Source organism: Dipodomys ordii, unplaced genomic scaffold, assembly GCF_000151885.1.
Source record: "Dipodomys ordii isolate 6190 unplaced genomic scaffold, Dord_2.0 Scaffold55, whole genome shotgun sequence".
Classification (NCBI taxonomy): domain Eukaryota; kingdom Metazoa; phylum Chordata; class Mammalia; order Rodentia; family Heteromyidae; genus Dipodomys; species Dipodomys ordii.
The window spans coordinates 6,839,461-6,858,450 of NW_012267271.1; the positions used below are offsets into that span (position 1 = coordinate 6,839,461).

The 18,990-nt window shown below is 54.9% G+C and overlaps 1 protein-coding gene across 6 annotated transcripts in view; it reads left to right on the forward strand.

Moving 5' to 3' along the window:
- The window catches only part of Prrc2b (proline-rich coiled-coil 2B), a 52,331-nt gene that overhangs the window by 16,671 nt on the left and 16,670 nt on the right, over positions 1 to 18,990 (forward strand). For 5 of the 6 annotated variants that reach the window (XM_013021372.1, XM_013021375.1, XM_013021374.1 and 2 more), the window contains exons 9-16: positions 3,328 to 3,418; positions 5,489 to 5,681; positions 6,845 to 7,157; positions 9,074 to 9,267; positions 11,066 to 11,261; positions 14,755 to 14,971; positions 15,413 to 17,479; positions 18,489 to 18,691. In XM_013021372.1, coding sequence (XP_012876826.1) covers positions 3,328 to 3,418; positions 5,489 to 5,681; positions 6,845 to 7,157; positions 9,074 to 9,267; positions 11,066 to 11,261; positions 14,755 to 14,971; positions 15,413 to 17,479; positions 18,489 to 18,691 — 3,474 coding nt within the window. The remainder of the gene's footprint in view (positions 1 to 3,327; positions 3,419 to 5,488; positions 5,682 to 6,844; positions 7,158 to 9,073; positions 9,268 to 11,065; positions 11,262 to 14,754; positions 14,972 to 15,412; positions 17,480 to 18,488; positions 18,692 to 18,990) is intronic. The other variant, XM_013021378.1, reaches the window with a different exon arrangement.

The window sequence follows — 18,990 nt, forward strand, 5'->3', positions numbered from 1 at the left end:
ATGGAGGAAGTGCAGAAGTGGGGGCAGTGCACCCCGATTACCCATGCTGGCTCAGTGGCCCCCCTCTTTGTTGTTGGGAGGGCTGGGTGGTATGGCAGGACAGGTTTTTCTCTGTTCCTGGTTGTGGTCCTGCCGGGGGCCTCCTGTCCTGCGCACACTCAGCTCTTCAGCTCAAGGCTAGCGCTCTACCACTTGAGCCACAGCGCCACTTCTGGCTTTTTTTCTTTTTGCTGAGGAATCGAACCCAGGGCCTCAGGCATGCAAAGCAAGTGCTCTACCACTGAGCCACCTTCCCAGTCCCTCAACCTGTCGGGTTTTACAGCAAATCTGCAGAGCATGGGTGTGTGGCGGCTGTGTAAGAACAAATGGTGCCTGGATTTGAACCTCCAGTCTTTCTCCTGGGAGTCGGAGTCCCTCGGTTGTGTCTGCTATGTGGCTTCTGTTCTTTGTAGTCACCAGAGAGAGGATATGCTTAGTTTTAGCATGCTGAGGCCCTGGGGTTCAGTCTCAGCACTGTCACCAAAAAAGGGGCAGGAATGGTGGTGAGCATGCTTCTGCTGGGGCAGAGGAGTGAGCCTGGGCATTTGAGGCTGGCCTGCTCACTAGAATAAGACTCTCTCTCCTCAAAAATAAAGTTTTGGGTCTGGGAAGATGGCTTAGTGGTAGAGTGCTTGCCTTGCATGTATGAGGCCCTGGGTTCTATTCCTAAGTACCACATAAGCAGAAAAAGCCGGAAGTGGTGCTTTGGCTCAAGTGGTAGAGTACTGGCCTTATGCTGAAGAGCTGAGGGACAGTGCCCAGGCCCAGAGATCAGTCCCCACGACTGACCAAAAAAAAAAAAAAAAGTATAGTTTAGCCGGGCGCTGGTGGCTCACGCCTATAATCCTAGCTACTCAGGAGGCTGAGATCTGAGGATCGTGGTTCAAAGCCAGCCCGGGCAGGAGAGACGTCCATGAGACTCTTACTCTCTAATTAACCACCAGAAAACCAGAAGTGGTGCTGTGGCCTAAGTGGTAGAGCAGCACCAGCTTTGAGCTGAAGAGCTGAGGGATAGTGCCCAAGCCCCACGACCAGCCCCCCCAAAAAGTTTGTAACAGTATATTATTGTTATTAATTACTGTTGTTATTTCCATATATTTTGTGTTCAGATATTACTGTCATTGGAGTTTGGTTTCTGTGTGCTGATTATGGATTGTCTCGTTTGCTAGTTTGACTCTGTTGTAGACACTCATGTCCTTAGAAATAAGTACAGTTTTGCATCTTCTTTCTCAGTGTATACCTTTTTCTCTTGATTTACTGTGGCAGGTATTTGTGAGAGGCAGTTTTAAAGTTCTCTGGCTCAAGTGGTAGAGCTCTTGCCTTGAGCGGAAGGGCTGAGGGACAGCACCCAGGCCTAGAGTTCAAGCCCATGACTGACAAAATAAATTAATAAGTAATAAATAAATTTGGCAGTGAAGCCGGGCATCGGTGGCTCATGCCTGCAATCCTAGTTACTCAGGAGGCTGAGATCTGAGGATTGTGGATCAAAGCCAGACTGGACCAGAAAGTCTGTAAGACTTATCTCCAATGAACTACTAGCAAACTGGAAGTGGCGCTATGGCTCAAGTGGCAGAACACTAGCCTTGAGCTTAAGAGCTCAGGGACAGTGCCCAGGCCCAGAGTTCAAGCCCCATGACTGACAAAGGGGAAAACAAAATTCACCAGTGAAAGTTAGACTCTGCAAACATTTCCTTTAATTATTGTGTCTTTTGTGTCAGGTTTTTTTTTTTTTTTTTTGGTTGGTTAATGGGGTTTTAACGTGGCCTGGGTGTTCTTGCTCACTTCTTTTTGGTGTCTGTAGAGTCTGCTGAGATAGTCTCTTGTTGGGTCATGTAAGGTTTCTAACCTAATTCTATGATAGTCAGGGATTATATTTCATATAGTTTTAGTTCTCTGTAGCTTAGTGAGATTTGTTTTGTGAGCTGGATGTGGTCTCTTGGGGACTATCTCAGGTGCAGTTGAAAACCTGTGTTCCTTTTGCTGTCTCCCTGTGCTGTTACATTCCACCTGAGGTGGCTGGTGCAACTCTCCCTCTATCTTTGTTTTGTGTTGGTATGGAGAGTGGTTGTTGGTAGCCAATGTGTGGTTGGTAGAATACCCCTTTTCGCCACTTACATGTTTTGTCATTGGATGGCTTTTGTTACACTTTTTTTTTTTTTTTGGTCGGTTGTGGGACCTGAACTCTGGGCCTGGGCACTGTCCCTCAGCTCTTCATCTCAAAGCTAGGGCTCTACCACTTGAGCCACAGTGCCACTTCCGGCTTTTTCTGCTTATGTGGTACCAAGGAATCGAACCCAGCACCTCATGCATTCAAGGCAAGCACTCTGCCACTGAGCCACCTTCCCAGTCCCTCACTAAACATTTTAAAGTATCCAATTCACCCCTTGGATGTCTTCAGTTCAGCTCAGCCAGGTTCCAGTTGCTCATGCATGTAAAGGAGGCTGAGGTCTGAGAATCTTGGTTTGGCTTCAGCCCAGGCAGACAAATCCATCATTTCCCATTAACTAGCAAGAAGCCAGACATGGAGCTATGTGTTGGCTCAAGTGGTAGAGTGAAAATGCTAACTGGGAGCCTCAAGACCCTGTGTTCAAGCCCTAGTACTGACAAAAAAAAATAAAAAATTGAGTTGTAACTTTAAAGTTCAGTTCCTTTTCCCCCTGTATTTATAAGTTACAGCCACAGCATTGTCCACTGCTGGAGAACTTCCATCGTCTGGAATGAGTCTGTGTCCTGTTAACAGGCTTTCCCAGCCCATGGCCCCTGTTTCCCTGACAGTTGCAAATCTTTTTTGATCTTCATATCCTGGACAGGTCACATACATGGAGTCATGTAGCATGTGGTTTGTCAAGACGTGTCTTTCATTTAACATGAGCCTTTCCAAGAAAGATACATATGCTACAATATGTACCCACATCCAATATTTTATATGCCCAAATAATATTCTGTTGCCTGGCTCTTTACTGTGCTTCATGATCAGTTGATGGACACTTTATGCCACCTGAGCTGCTTAGGGCTGCAGTGCCTGGACATGAGGAGGATGTAGGAATTACCCTCTAAGGAATGTGTGTTGCAAGTTTCGACTGTGTTTCCTACCCGACTTGTTCATTCTCCTGTGCCTTGGAATCTGTTTGTGAAATACCTTGCAGAGATTGAAAGCTTACCTCTGGGAAGCTGTGTCGCTCTTTCTACTGGGCGGGGAGCTGCCCTTCCTGCCCCTGCAGGCCTGCTAGGCACTGGATGTGGAATTTCACTTTTCCTCCTCCTTCCTTGATCCTCTTGCTGTTACAGGCCTCCATGAAGAAGTGGACTACTCCGAGAAACTGAAGTTCAGTGATGATGAAGAGGAGGAGGATGCTGTGAAGGACGGCCGGCCCACGTGGTAAGGCAGCCTGGCTCCCTGTCACCATGTCAGCCTCCATGCTAGTAGCTGCCATGTGCCCATCACCGGGCTGTATTGCTGGTGGTTTTCCTAGCAGCTGGGCAGGGACAGGGGCGGGAGCCAGACTTTGTGTCTGACTTGACCCCGGGTCCTGTGCAGGGTGTGATGCTGGATGTCCCTATTTTTGTTTGTTTGTTTTTTGGTGTGGGCTTGAACTCTGGGCCTGGGCACTGTCCTCAGCTCTTCAGCTCAAGGCGAGTGCTCTACCACTTGAGCCACAGCGCCACTTCCTGGACGCCCCCACTTTTGGCTTATATTTCTCAAATGTATGCAGAAGGCATCTCCAACCCATGGTGTGTGGGTGCTTAGGCGTCATGCCCAGGAAGGCTGAGTGGCTAAGTGGCTTAGGAAGCCACACGTGGCCCAGCTTCTGTAATTCGAGTTCTTTCAGAGTTGTAGACGTTGGAAGCACATGGAGGAAGTGCAGAAGTGGGGGCAGTGCACCCCGATTACCCATGCTGGCTCAGTGGCCCCCCTCTTTGTTGTTGGGAGGGCTGGGTGGTATGGGCAGGACACGTTTTTCTCTGTTCCTGGTTGTGGTCCTGCCGGGGGCCTCCTGTCCTGCGCACATTGCTCACATGCTTCTCCAACGGGATTGCTGTTTGCTGTTGTGCAATTATGCTCTGTGACGGATCCTAGTTTTCTCCTGGATAATTGCATGTTTATAGAGAGGGGCTGCAAGTTGTTTCCGTCTTACTCTATCTCTGCTCCAAAGCCCCTGACACCATCGCCCCTCTCCTGGGGGAAGTGGGGACCATTTTCTACTCTCTGATGAAATAGAGGAACTCACGGAGGCTTCTGGTCTGACTTGAAGCTTTGGGTGCATTTGAGACAGGGATGCTGTATTGGTGCTGTCTTTGGAAGGAGATGTGACCAGAATTGAAATCAAAAGCAAAGGTCCTGACGGGACCAGGAGTATGGCAGGCTGTCCTGTCTCTGTTCCTGTCTCAGCCCGAGTGGACTAAAGGAGGCACTCATGGGCTATGATCAGTGATGCTGGGGTTCTCAGCCCTCACATAGTCTCCTCCCCACACCTGCCCTTTATCCATGGTCCCTGAGCTGCTCAGTATCTGGCTCCCCCCCCCCCCTTTTTTTTGGTCAGTCGTGGAGCTTGAACTGTGGGCCTGGGCGCTGTCCCTAAGCTCTTCAGCTCAAAGCTAGTGAGGGCTCTACCACTTGAGCCACAGCACCACTTATGGTTTTCTGATGTTTAACTGTAGTTAAGAGTCTAACGAATTTTCCTGCCCATTCTGACTTTGAACAGTGGTCCTCAGATCCCAGCCTCCTGAGTAGCTAGGATGACAAGCATGAGCCATGGGAGCCCCACACTATCAATTCCCTTAGGTGTCTTTTTCACCTCAGCACTTATGCTTGGCCTTCCTGGCTCCACCCCTCCTTTTCTTGATGGTCTGCAGCCTCGAGATGGGCCGTCTTGGTCTGTCTTTTCCTCTGTCACTCCTGGCCCAGTCTTCTGAGCTCACAGGTCTTTTCTGATGGGCCCTAGCCTTTAGCGGTCTCCATGTCTCCCCAGTGCAGGCAGAGGCCGCTGGCGTTCTTGTTCTTCCTCTCTGCCCCCTGCCTCTTACTCCCTCTGCCTGTCTCAGGGGTGTCAGCCCACTCCTCTCTGACTCTGGCTGCACTGGTACCTGCATGTGTGCATCTGTATTTGGCGACAGCCCTGTAAGGGCGTCTCCTCTTCTGTGCTTTGCCAGGGTGGCCTTGGTGGGCCTCTTGGCAAGCACCTACCCTCCCAGGCCCAGGATGGGGCTGTGGCTTGAGCTCTGGCTCGAGTCTGTTGAGGAATCCTTGCAAGAACTGCTCCCCTCACCTCTCTGAGACTCAGTTTCCTGCTCTGGAGGGTGGGGTTGGGGGGACGTTGATGGGTCGATAGTGCCACTGCTGACATTGTGTTCTGGTGTGCTGGGGGTGGAAGTGTGGCTCCAGAGCCCAGGGACTGGGGACACGCCTTTGTGGTCGAAACAACCTAACACTGACTGCGGCTCGTCCTAGGAACAGCTGGGATCCGAGAAGGCAGCGGCAGCTGTCGATGAGCTCTGCAGACAGCACGGATGCCAAGCGTACTCAAGAGGAAGGGAAGGACTGGGGTGAAGCTGTGGGAGCAGCCCGTGTGCCCCGGAAGGGACCAGAGCCTCAGCCCCCATCCAGAAAGGTTCACGGCTGGGCATCGGGCCCTGATTACCAGGTACTGTGGCCCCTGGGTTGGGGGATTCAGTGCCTGGCTGCGTCACTGGTACTGCTGTCCTGTCCTTACCCCACCCTCGTGTGCCTGTTCCTCCAAGCCCCCTGTGTTACTGGTCAGCGGTGGCCACTGCATCAGTGATCAAATCCGCTGTGTTAGTGAACAGCAGCGGCCACTGCGTTAGTGAGCAGATCCATTGTGTTAGTAGGCATGGGGTGTCGACGGGGCCCTGGTGGCCCTGCCTGCCCTATCTGTACCTGCCTCACCTAGCCATCAGCACAGTGCTGACAGGTTTTTTCACTGTCTTTTTGGCACGTGGCATATCCCATACCTGGCAACCAGTTAGAAACTTGGAAGTGGATAACAATATCCAATGGTGCTATTCCCCGTGCTTTCTCATGGTCATGCAAAGACCAGTCTGAAGCCACTTTGTTTCCCCTTTGTGTGTGCGTGTGTTTGTGTGCGTTCGTGTGCATGCGTGCGTGCGTGTGCGCGTGTCCTGGGGCTGCTTGAACTCAGAGCCTGGGCACAGTTCCTGAGCTTTCTTTGCTCAAGGCTAGCACTCTATCACTTCAGCCACAGCTCCACTTTCAGTCTTTTGGTAGTTAATAGGAGATAAGAGCCTCATAAACTTTCTTGCCCATGCTGGCTTCAAACAGCAACCTTCAGATCTTAGCCTCCTGAGATTAGGATTACAGGCGTGAGCCACCAGTGCCTGGCTCTGAAGCTGTCCTGACAGGAAAGGTCCGTCTTCTTGTGGCCCTTTGTAATTGGGTTTGTGGCTCCTTTGAGGCCCCAGCCATGGGGCGGAGCTGTGCTCATAACTGTTGGGGTGTGCTATTCATCTGCACCGACCTGGTCCTGGGCTTCCTTTTCTTGGCCACATTATAAACATATATTAGGTGTGGAAAGTTGGCATGAGTCCAAACCACATTCCAGATACAGTCAAGGACAGAGGAAAGTGCAAATGCAGATGCTGGGTGTGGTGGTGACCCCTGCTGTCCGAGCCCTCTGGGAAAAGCTTGGTTAGGAGGATCGTGAACTCAGGCCAGCCTGAGCTACATAGAGAGCCAAATCTCAAAAGCACCAGACCTGCCTGCCCCAGGTCTGTGCCACCCCTTGTCCTGGTCTCACTGGCCACAGCCTCTCCTCTGCTCCCTCGGCAGAAGCCTGCGAGCAGTGTGTTCCGACAGCAGTCCGCTGAGGATAAGGAGGACAAGCCGCCCCCGAGGCAGAAGTTCATCCAGTCCGAGATGTCGGAGGCAGTGGAGAGAGCTCGGAAGCGCCGAGAGGAGGAGGAACGCCGGGCCCGGGAGGAGAGGCTGGCCGCCTGTGCCGCCAAGCTCAAACAGCTGGACCAGAAATGCAGGCAGGCCCAGAAGGCCAGTGAGGCACAGAAGCAGGTGGAGAAGGAAGTCTCCCCCTCTCCCATCACCGAGAAGGCCTCCTCACAAGAGAATGGCCCTGCTGTCCGCAGAGGTATGAGCCAGGCCCTGGCCTGATACGGTCCCCTCTTCTGTGTTACCGGCATGTCTCGTGCTCTGCTGTCCTGTGGCTAAAACCACATTGTGTTGGGAAGCACGGTTGCTAGGCCTGGGTCAGCTTTTTAACCTATTTATGCTGCTAGTGCCGAAGGCCTGTGTGCTGTATGAGAAGCACGCTGCATTTTTTTTTTGGGGGGGGGGGTTCGGTCATGGGGCCTGAACTCTGGGCCTGGGCACTGTCCCTCAGCTCTTCAGCTCAAGGCTAGCACTCTACCACTTGATCCACAGTGCCACTTCTGGCTTTTTTCTTTTTGCTTATGTGGTGCTGAGGAATTGGACCCAGGGCCTTACACATGCAAGGCAAGCGCTCTACCACTGAGCCACCTTCCCAGCCCCACTTTATGCATCTTGTTGTAATCATTACCACACTGAAAGGTCTTTTCACTTTTTGCTTTTTGGTATTGGTCCTGGGGCTTGAACGTAGGGCCTGGGCTATATCCCTGAGCTTTTTTTTTGGTCAGTTATGGCGCCTGAACCCTGGGCCTGGGCGCTGTCCCTCAGCTCTTCAGCTCAAGAGGCTAGTGCTCTACCACGTGAGTCACAGCACCACTTCCACTTTTCTGGTGGTTTATTGGAGGTAAGAGTCTCATGGACTTTTCTGCCTGGGCTTGGCTTTGAACCACGATCCTCTGATCTCAGTAGCTAGGACTATAGGCATGAGCCACTAGCACCCGGTGATCCCTGAGCTTTTTTTGCTCAAGGCTAGTGCTCTGCCACTTGAACCACAGCTCTACTTCCAGCTATTTGCTGGTTAATTGGAACTTATTGGCGTCTCATAAACTTTCCTGCCCAGTTTGACTCTAAACCAGAATCTTCAGATCTCATCCTTCTGAGCAGCTAGGATTATAGGAGTGAGCCACTGGGGGTCTCTGCCTCACAGGTCTTCATAAAGACATGGGCTCCACCAGACCACAGTGGCTTACACACATAATAAGAGCTACTTAGGAGCCTGAGATCTGGACAATCACAGTCTGAGTGAGACCCATTCTCGCAGAAAAGTCCACAAGACTCCATCACCAAAAATGGTAAAAAGTGCTGGGCGCCGGTGGCTCATGCCTGTAATTCTAGCTACTGTTTTTCTTCTGCTGTTCATCCAAGTCTGAAAGGAGGTGGGCTGGTCTCAGTGCCTGAGAGGGAGGTGAAGGTGGAGAAACTGCCTTGAACATTTTATGTGTCAGGCTATTTCTAGTACATTCTGTGGAGCATCTTAGCACTCAGGAAATCCCTGTGGTCGAGAATGGAATGGGCAACAGAGGCTCAGAATGAGGGGAGTCACACACAGGGCGTGGGGTTGGGGAAAGGAGGCTCAGAATGAACCCAGTCCCACAGCTGGGGGTGTGCGGTGTTTGCTGCTGTCTCATAGTGGATACGCGGCTATTGCTGGGTTCATGGCTTCTCTCTTGACCCCCAGCTCATGTCCCATCTTTGTCACTCTCCGGGACCACTTACATCCATCTGTCGGCAGTGGGGTTTGTGGGGAGTCGGCAGTGGGGGTCTGTGGATGTCTGAGGAGTGCTTAGGCAGGCACTGGGTCGGGCAGTGCATGTGTCCCCACTGCGGAGTGATACAGCAAGGAAAAGAAAAGCACTGGTATTCGCCAGTAGTCGGCCAAGCTCTTTTTTTTTTTGCCGGTCATGGGGCCTGAACTCTGGGTCTGGGCGCTATCCCTCAGCTCTTCAGCTCAAGGCTAGCACTCTACCACTGGAGCCACTTCCGGCTTTTTCTGTTTATGTGGTGCTGAGGAATCGAACCCAGGGCCTCATGCTTGCAAGGCACGCACTCTACCGCTGAGCTACCTTCCCAGCCCCTCGGTCAAGCTCTTGTAAGTGTGCTATGGCATTCCTTCTCTAGGTTCCCCAGAATTCCCTGCCCAGGAAGCCATCCCTACGTTCCCCGAAGAGGTACCCACGATTTCCCCAGCAGCAGCTCAGAGCAGCAGCAGTGAGGAGGAGTCCAGGGAGGCCGGGTCTCCTGCCCAGGAGTTCAGCAAATATCAGAAGTCCCTTCCCCCACGCTTTCAGCGCCAGCAGCAGCAGCAGCAGCAGGTAAGCAGGTGATACAAGATGCTTAGAGGCTGTTATGAGCACCTGGCACTGCCCTGCAATCTGCCAGGCCCATACCCTGATCCCTTTCCAATCCTAGGACCCTTCTATGTCCTGACCCACCCATGTGGACCGTGTGGAGGTCAAGTCACCCCTGCCCCGTCACTAGCCACAATTCGATCACTGCTAAGGAGCGCCGCATGCATGCTCTTTGTTCAGAGCATGCGCCTCTAACATTCCTTAAGAGGCCCAGGCGCTAGCGGGTATCTGCGAGGCCTGGGGATTGGGGGTTCCCGCCTAGCCCTGTGTGGCTGTGGATGGGTTGGCAAAGCCCGTTAAGCCCATATTCCTTCTGCGTGAACCAGGGAGGGAGGTGCTGGCTCCAGGGTGGCAGCGTCCCTGAGATCACTCTGAGCACTGGGGTGCTGCATGCAGCGTGCTTTTTGTCCTGAGAAGATGGAGTGGCGGCAGCTAGAATTCCTCCAGCCCCCGCCTGGCCTGTGCCAGTGCCAGGCGCAGTCCTGGAGCAGTAGGAAAGGGAGCAGTGTCACACGAGGTGCACTTCGGTGGTAACGGTGGCAGCAGGCGATGTTGAGTGAGGGCCTACCTGCAGGTGGGATGCCAAGATCGAGTGCCCGTTCCCCAGGTCTCCTTCCGTCTCCAGTAAGACCTTTACCCAGCGTCTGTGCTTTGGGCCTAGGAGGCACTTGAGAGGCTGTGTTGATTGTGTGGTATGAGCAGGCACCACTTGAGTGGGAGTCCGTGTGGCCTGTGGCAGCTCTTTCAGGCCCTGGGAGGCAGGGGTGGGTGTGTCCTTGCTGCAGAACAGAGCGTGGATGATGGCAGCAGGCCCTGTTGGGGCCTGAGGTCTAGACAGGAGGTGCGTTGCCCTCAAGGCCCCTCGCAGCTGATGTGGCTGAGCACTGGCAGCAGCACCCTGGGGCCCCAGCCAGGATGGACCACGGGCTCCCTTTCCTGCTGGCTGTGGCGGCGGGGGTGGTGGTGGGGGAGGCTGGTGGTGGTATTGTGCTGCCCACCTTTGGGAGGTCGTCCTCGGCTCATGGGTCCTTGTTGAGAGGGAGGCAGGGCCTTGGTTTTGAACAGTGCATCCATCACATACCACATTCCGTGTACCCAGGTGCCAGGAATTCAGTGCCATTGTGAGAAGCGCCAGCAACTCGTGGGACTGGGCTTGCAGGGATGGGGTGTGTGGCTTCCTAATGGAGTATGTTTAACCCAGGCAGTTAGTGATGGGGAGTGGGAGAAGACCTTTCCAAACATGCCCAGCATGCTCTGCAGCCTGGTGTGGGCCTGCAGGAGTGGAGAGCAGAGGGATGTAGTGGCAAAGAGTGGAGCCAGGGAAGCACACCAGGCCAGGACCCTCTCACAGGGCCCTGGCGGTCATGGGAAGCCATGTAGGATCAGGCTGTTGGCGTGAGTGAGGCAGGATGAAGATTCTTGGGAAGTTTGGAGGACATGACTGGTGTGGCAGAAGCAATGCTCTGATGAAGCAGTGGAGGAAGACAAGATGGAGGGGAGGTGGGTGCTGCCGGGAGAGAAGGGCTCCTCGGAGGTGTTTGACCGCTCAGTCAGGTCCCGGAGCCCATCCTGATCCAAATGGAAGCCTGGACTACCTCAGCCCCTGCAGGATTGTCCACATGCCTGGGGTACCCTGAAAGCGCGACCTGGCATTGTCTCCTTGTTCTTCTGTTGGGGGCTTTTGGTGTGGCCTGCTGTGGGGCTGGGAATGTGTGTGGCGCCTCCTCCCTGGTCACCTGACCAGGTCCTCTTCCTCCCTTAGGAGCAGCTGTACAAGATGCAGCACTGGCAGCCCGTGTACCCTCCGCCTTCCCACCCGCAACGCACCTTCTACCCACACCACCCCCAGATGCTGGGCTTCGACCCACGGTGGATGATGATGCCCCCCTACATGGACCCCCGCATCACACCTGCCCGAACCCCCGTGGACTTCTACCCGTCAGCCCTCCATCCTTCAGGTGAGTACCAGAGGCCATGAGAGCCACCTTCAAAATGAGGCCGCCGCAAGCCGGGCACTGGTGGCTCACGCCTGTAATCCTAGCTACTCAGGAGGCTGAGATCTGAGGATCCCGGTTCAAAGCCAGCCTGGGCAGGAAAGACCTTGAGACTCCTATCTCCGATAAACCACCAGAAAACCAGAAGTGGCGCTGTGGCTCATGTGGTAGAGCGCTCGCCTTGAGCTGAAGAGCTGAGGGACAGCGCCCAGGCCCAGAGTTCAGGCCCCACGACCGACAAAAAAAAAAAAAAAAAGATGAGGCCGCCCCAAGTCCATTTGCATGACCGGTCTGAGGTCTGCATGGTAAAGGCACGCATTGTTGGAACCCAGGCTTGGAGGCCAGACCTGCAGACTGGAAGCTGTTACTAGGCGGGGCCCTGTCACAATGGCTGTGGCTCGGGCTAACTCATGCCTCTGTTGTGCTACCTGCCCTTGTTCCAGTCTGACTTCTTTGTATTTCTTTCCTTTTCTCCCTGATAAGTTTAATGCAGTTTATTATTTTTTTTTCTTCATTACTTTGTCTTAGTTGGGTTTTAGTTAGTTTCTCTGGCTTCCTTTTAAGTTACTGTGTCCTAATTGTATGAGATGAGCATTTGCTCACTCATGGTTTGCTGCTGTAGGATAACCACAGCCATGGACAACAGTAAGTGCGTGTGATTGTTAATGACACTATAAAAAAACATAGCGGGCGGAAAATACACAGCAGGTTAAATTTTGCAGGTGGCCATTTGTTAAGTCCTCGTCCAGACTGATGGACACTCCTTCGCAGGTTATTGAGTGCTTCTCCCCCCCCCCCCCCCCCCCAACACACGATTTGGTTTAGCTGTTACTGTGCTGTTACTTGTATGGACAAATAGCCAAACCACTGGTATTTTTCACACCTTGATCAGAGGTGTGTTAAAAGTTGTCCACTGGGAGAGCTGGGGTGGGTGCAGGTAGCTCAGCCACACGCAGTGATTGGATTTCTCACATTCCTTGTAAGTCGTTTCTGCTTCCTGTGTCTAGAGGCCTGTGGTGAGGAGTGGTGCTGCTTGTTCTCAGTCCCATCATTTGTGCATTACCCTCTCCGCCCAGCCGTCACAAAGTCACTGCAGTTTTCTTGATACCTCTGCCCTGCTGTCAGCTCTGAGCCCTGCATCTTAGAGCATCTGTCTTGGTATATGGTTTTAATTAATGTTTAGGTTTACTGGACTATATGTAGATTTTTCTTACTATCTTTACTTTTTTGTCCATCATGGGGCCTGAACTCTGGGCCTGGGCGCTGTCCCTCAGCTCTTCAGCTCAGGGTTAGCATCCTACCATTTGAGCCACAGCACCACTTCTGGCTTTTTTTTGCTTATGTGGTGCTGAGGAATCGAACCCAGGGCTTCCTGCATGCAAGGCAAGCACTTTACCACTGAGCCACCTTCCCAGCCCTTTACTATCTCATTTTGTGTTGTTGATCCTCTTCCCTCCTCCCCAATCTCTGGCTTCATGGAAAGGATTAGAGGCATGCACCACCATACCTGGCATTTCCTGCCTTTTTTGTTGTTGTTGGTCGTAGGCTTGACCTCAGGACCTGGGCGCTGTCCCTGAGCTCTTCAGCTCAAGGCAAGTGCTCTTAACTCTTGAGCCACAGCACCAACTTCTAGTTTTCTGGTGGTTAATTGGAGATAAGAGTCTCACAGACTTTCCTTGCCTAGGCTGGGGCTGGCTTTGAACTGTGGCCCTCATATCTCAGTCTCCTGAGTAGCTAGGATTACAGGTTGCAAGCCACCGGTGCTAGGCTTCCCTGCCTTTTTTTGAGTTTTTGTTGTCTTTTGGGGTTTTGCGCGTGTTGCCTTCCCTATGCTGTTCTTCCCTCTGGGCTCGTGTTGGTTCGTTCCAGCACCTTGAAGGATGGGTACCCTCTGGCTGCTGACGGTTGGATTCACTTGAGATTTGCTAGGGCTACAAGTGAGTCCATCTGTGTTTTGCTCTGCATAGAACTCTACAATTCAATGTAAAGAATTTCTGGGAAATTCTCTTCAAATACTTGTCATGTCAAATGTAGTTCTTAGCCAGCTATTTTTTTATTTTTTTTGGGGGGGGGTGATAGTCCTGGGGCTGGAACTCTGGGCCTGGCCACTGTCCCTGAGTTTCTTTTGCTCAAGGTATTGTACCATTTGAGCCACAATGCCAGTTCTATCTTGGTACCGAGGAATCGAACCCAGGGCTTCATACATGCAAGGCATGCACTGTACCACTAAGCCACATTCCCAGCCCACCAGCTATTCTCACACAAATTCTTCCTCATTCTTTATTATTGTTCTTGTGTCGTTTATGTCGCATTTTTTTAAGTAGTTGTACAAAGGTTATGATTTCATGCGTCAGGTTATCAGTACAATACAGCTTGATCAGTGTCACTGTTTTCATCACTTTCCTCTCTGACCCTACTCTCAGGTTACACAGTTCAATTTTACATAATGCACATTGAGTCTAATGACTGCATTTGTTCACACGTCTTCTCTCCGTTATCTCCCCACCTCCCCTGTGTGCTTATACTTCCTGGTATTGCACAGTTGCTTGTTTCTGGGATTACACCACTGAACTTCTTCCCTAATTATCTTTCTCATTTTTAAATCCTTTCTTTCTAGGACTCACACTGTGTTTTTTTTTTTTTTTTCTAACTGGCCAGTGGCTTTTTAAGTTTCAGTTCGGTGAGGGGACCTGTTTAGAGACTCAGCTCTGCAAGCCAAACGCTTAACAGATTCTGCCAGGACTTTTTTGTGGCAGGAAAGTGTTTCAGGTAGTAAGGGTCCCGCACACACCATCTGCCGGTGTTCAGGCCTCATGGTAAATGCTTGACCTGTACTGGGTCTCAGGCCCCCAGAGAAGACTTCACGCCTTATCTGCTGACTGCTAGGGGCCAGGCCAGTGTCAGCCTGGTGCAGCGCCTTCTCTCCACTCCCTTAGCTGTGCACCAAAGCTGACATTAGGGAGTGCAGAGGCTCTGAGGAGAAGCGTGGCCAGGACCAGATTTCGTTCACACGCTTAGGCGCCCCCCACCCCGCCCCGTCCCCCCTACCCCCCCAGCAGAGTTCCCCATCCAACATGTGGAGTGCTTGCTGAGTGTATGTTCCAGTAAGGGTAGGAGGATGTCATACCTTCTGTCCGACAGGGTTAAAGGTCAGGGGTGCCTCTGGACTAAGTCTGAACCAGGCAGCTCGGTCAGCACACCCATTTCCTGTTCATCAGCCAGCCCCCCTGCTCTAGAATCTCCAGTTTCCTTGCTGCTTTGGGAACCAGACTGGCTTCTGGGGCTCAGGATGCTCCTGCTGCATGCGTGTGCACCAGCAGCCCTTTGTCAGAACAGAGGAGGGAGGCTCTAGATATTGAAGCGTTGGCTGCTGTGGGGGAGCTGTGTCTGCTGTGAGCCGGAGGCTGAGGTGTGGCTCTTGCGGGAGCAGATGGGATTGATCTTTGGCTTTCTTTAGGACTGATGAAGCCCCTGCTGCCCCCGGATTCCCTCACCGGGACTGGCTGCCGCTCTGAAGATCAAAGCTGCGTGCCTCCGCTCCAAGAACGCAAAGTGGCCGCCATTGATCCGGCCCCCGTGTGGAGCCCAGAGGGCTACATGGCGCTGCAGAGCAAGGGCTATGCGCTCCCCCACCCGAAGCCCACCGACTCCCTGGCTGTGGACCTCCATGTCAGGTGAGATGCCGCTCCGTCCTACTGGCCCGCGCCGTAGGCTGCCTCTCGGGCTCCCAAAGGAGGCCCTGCCGCCCGGGAGGTGCCTGTGCGGGGAGGCGGGGAGGCGTGTGCGAGGTGTGCTTGGATGCTCTTGCTGACGGTGGGGCTTCCTGTGGACGTCAGCTGTCCCGACCCCGGACAAGCCACGGCTCCAGCTTGTTCATCGCGCCAGGGGACCGCCAGCTCCTCTCCGTCTCTCCCCACAGCCGCCGCCTTCGCCAGCGCACGGACTACAGGGCTACCCAGCAACGCGTTTAAAGATAGAGCAAATAAATGTTCGCTTGTGTTTTCCTTTCTTTTTTAAAAACATTTTTTTCTTTTTACCACTAAGCTCTGTGTTTGGCGTGGAAACCAGGAACCAAGCTCCAATCACATTGACTGATTTTTCTGGTTCCTTTTCAGGAATGAAAGCTCTTACTGTGCCCCCCCCGGAAGGTCAGGGGGCATAAGTGCCCAGCGCGATCTCTTTGAGGAGAGAGGGGAGGAGTACTTGAGTGCTTTTGACAAGAAGGCCCAAGCAGACTTTGACAGCTGTCTTTCTTCTCAAAGGATAGGCCAGGAGCTTTCATTTCCACCCCAAGAGAATATTCAGGAGGCGGGTGCTCCTGCGGGTCACACCCCAAGCCTCAGGTGTCCCCCATTGGAGCCTGACTTTGTCCCGGCTGAGAAAAAGCCAGAGTATAGCAGTTGGGACGTTGGCCATCAGCCAAAGGCCGCTGACACAGCCGACGGTGCGGAGCAGGAGGTGCCCCGGGAGGAGCGAGCTTGTCACGTCTCCTGGGATCAGGAAGGGAGCCCTGACAAACAGCCGGCCCCTGAGGCAGGGTGGATCCCCGAGCCCCGGGGCTCCCGCAGCCAGCACCAGGAGCAGCCCGGCCGGACCCGGAGGTCGGGGCCCATCAAGAAGCCAGTCCTCAAAGCCCTCAAGGTGGAGGAGAAGGAGAAGGAGCTAGAGAAGGTTAGGCAGGGGCTGAGCGAGGAGAGCGCACGCTTGGCCACCGCCAAGGAGCCAGGTCCCAAGGCCCCAGAGGACGAGGACGAGGAGAACGACCCGGCGCTGGCCAACACCTCCCCCTCTGCCCTGGAGGATAAGGCCGCTGGCCATGGAGGCCTGGGCCCCGAGGCCAGCAAGTACGAGGAGGATGAAAAGCTTGAGACAGCCCGGGAGACCAGGGCCTTGAGAGAGCCCAGCGAGCTTCCCCCACCAAAGAGAAACAACTGGATCTTCATCGACGAAGAGCAGGCCTTCGGGGGCCGAGGGCAGGCCCGGGGCCGGGGCCGGGGTTTCAGGGAGTTCTCCTTCCGAGGCCGGCCCGCTGGAGGAACGGGGAGCAGCCTGTGTGGTGGGGGGGTCCTCGGGGCTCGCGGCATCTACGGCAGCAGCCCGCGGAGCGGCCGGGGCCGGGGCCTGCAGGACTTCCCTCAGCCCGAAGACGGCCCCAGAGCCAAGCCCCGGCGTCGGATCGCCAGCGAGACCCACAGCGAGGGCTCGGAGTACGAAGAGCTGCCCAAGCGCCGGCGCCAGAGGGGTGTGGAGAACGGCAGCGATGCCTCGCTCCTGGAGAGGGAGGAGAGCGCCCTGAAGAAAGACTCCTGGCGCTCCACCAAGATGTATCCCGACGAACAGAGCAGCCTGGACGCCAAGAGCAGGGGCCCCCGGGCCTTCGGGCGAGCGCTCCCGCCCCGGCTGAGCAACTGCGGGTACGGCCGCAGAGCCTTCGTCTCCAAAGAGCCGCCCCACTGGCAGAGCCGAAGCCCAGGTGGCTCCTGGCAGGAGTACGGCTCCCCCGAACCGTGTGGAGCCCGCCGCGTCCCGGACCGAGACTATATCCCCGATGCCTACCGCCACACAGACACGTACGGCGGCCGGGCCTGCGAGGACGGCCGCCTCGACGACAAGAGGGCCTTCTTCCAGGATGAGCACGGCGCCGATCCAGAAAATGCCGAGAACCGGCCCTTCCGCAGGCGTCGCCCCCCGCGCCAGGACAAGCCCCCTCGCTTCCGGCGCCTCCGCCAAGAGCGGGAATCCCTGGTCCTGTGGGGACCCGAGGACGATCCCCACCTCCTGGCCGGGCAGTGGCCGGGCAGGTCCAAGCTCTGTCCTGGAGACAAGGGCGGCCCTGGGGGTCGCAGGTCCCCGGAGCTGTCCTACCAGAACTCCTCCGATCACGCCAACGAAGAATGGGAGACGGCCTCCGAGAGCAGCGACTTCAGCGAGCGCCGGGAGCGGCGAGAAGGCCATGCAGCCGACCCTGACTCGCAGGGGGACAGTGGCCTGCCTGGGGCCAGCTTGGGTGAGAAGAAGGAGCTGGCCAAGAGGAGCTTCTCCAGCCAGAGGCCCCTGGTTGACAGACAGAGCCGCAAGCTGGAGCCGGGAGGGTTTGGGGAGAAGCCCGTTAGGCCAGGTGGTGGTGAGACTCCCCCCCGTGCTGAGAGCCAGCAGAGTGGGACGCCTTTGAAAGCCAAAAGGTAACAAGAGCACCATCCCGGGTCCCTGTTGTCCTGCTCCGGCAGCTCCAGTCCATGCATGCACCCCGCCAGGCCAGGCGCCCCGGCCCCTGTGTGTGAGCGTCTCCATCACTTGCTCCTGCATCGCTTGTCTGCTTCTCATGGTGTGTTGTTGTTGATGTTGTGGCTTGATAAACAAAAACTTAAAAGTGTCCAACACCTCCCACACTCCCAGCGGCTCGCCTGTGGCTGCTGTCCCAAGCCCTGTCTGGCCTCTGAGTGTTCTCGGAGCCCTGGGCGCGCACGCCGGGAGGGGCTGTTGCCTGTGTGGGGGTCAGGCAAGCCCTGGCCACTCCCCCTGATGCCTGTGCTCCAGAGCCGGCCGGGCAGCGTCCTGGCTGGATATCTTTGGCCTGCCGGCTCTTCTCTTAAGTGGCTGTGTTTGTGCCCTCTGGATGTGGCCGGGAGGCACGGGCAGCAGCGGGAATCAGGCCACTCGTGGCCCTGAGCATCTTGTCTCAGAATCAGGCTTTCAGGAGGACGGCCGGTGCTTGGGTGCCCACGCGGGGAAAGAATGGCTTTGTCCACTGCCAAGCCTGGCCCCTCCCTGCCCTAAGAGCACACCAAGAAGATGGCGTCATACTTCTTAGAGTCCTTAGAAGTCCAGGCGTGGACACTCAGGGTGTTAGCACTCGGAGGAGTCCCAGGACAGTTCCTGGCCCTGGGAGTGTGTGCGCATCCTGGCTTTCCAGGCCCCAGAAGCTGACTGGTTCTGCCCTGAGAGCCTTGTGGCAGAGGGAAGCCTGGGCTGCTCTGCCCCGGCCACGGGGCCCCTCTTCCTCTCCTCTCTGCAGTCTGGGAGGCGGGAGTGCTGAGGAGGGGTGCCTATGGGCACAACTCCACACACGTCTGCCTGTGAACACTACCCAAATATTGCTGTATTTGCAGACCGCGTGCATTCCAGTTCTTCCTTTTCTCCTTCCCAGCCTGTTGTGGGTTATGAGTTCATAAGAACCTCTTTCCTTTGCAGGTCTCCAGATGAGGCTCTGCCTGGAGGTCTTGGCTGCAGCGGTGGGAGCGGCCACTCGCCCTACGCTTTGGAGCGGGCCACCCACGCTGGCTCTGACAGCCCCGACCTCTCTGGCGAGAAGGCAGAGAAGGAGGCTGCTCTGGCTGCTCGGAGGGTGAATGAACAGGAAGAGGCCCGGAAGCCATTTGATCTGAGCTATGGAAGTGAGTCTGCACTGCCTCTGTTCTTGGGAGAAGGAGCCCTGGGGTTCCAGGGCCGTCACGGTCTGCTTCTGAGCACCGCGCTGTGCTGGCACCGGCCTAAGCCACGGGGCCGCAGTACTGTGCACACAGTTCAAGTTCCTGTCTCAATGGTGGTTTTTTGTTGTTGTTGTTGTTGTTTTCTTTTTTTTGGGGGGGGGTGGTCCGGTTGTGGGGCCTGAACTCTGGGCCTGGGCGCTGTCCTTCAGCTCAAGGCTAGCACTCTACCACTTGAGCCACAGCGCCACTTCCGGCTTTTTTCT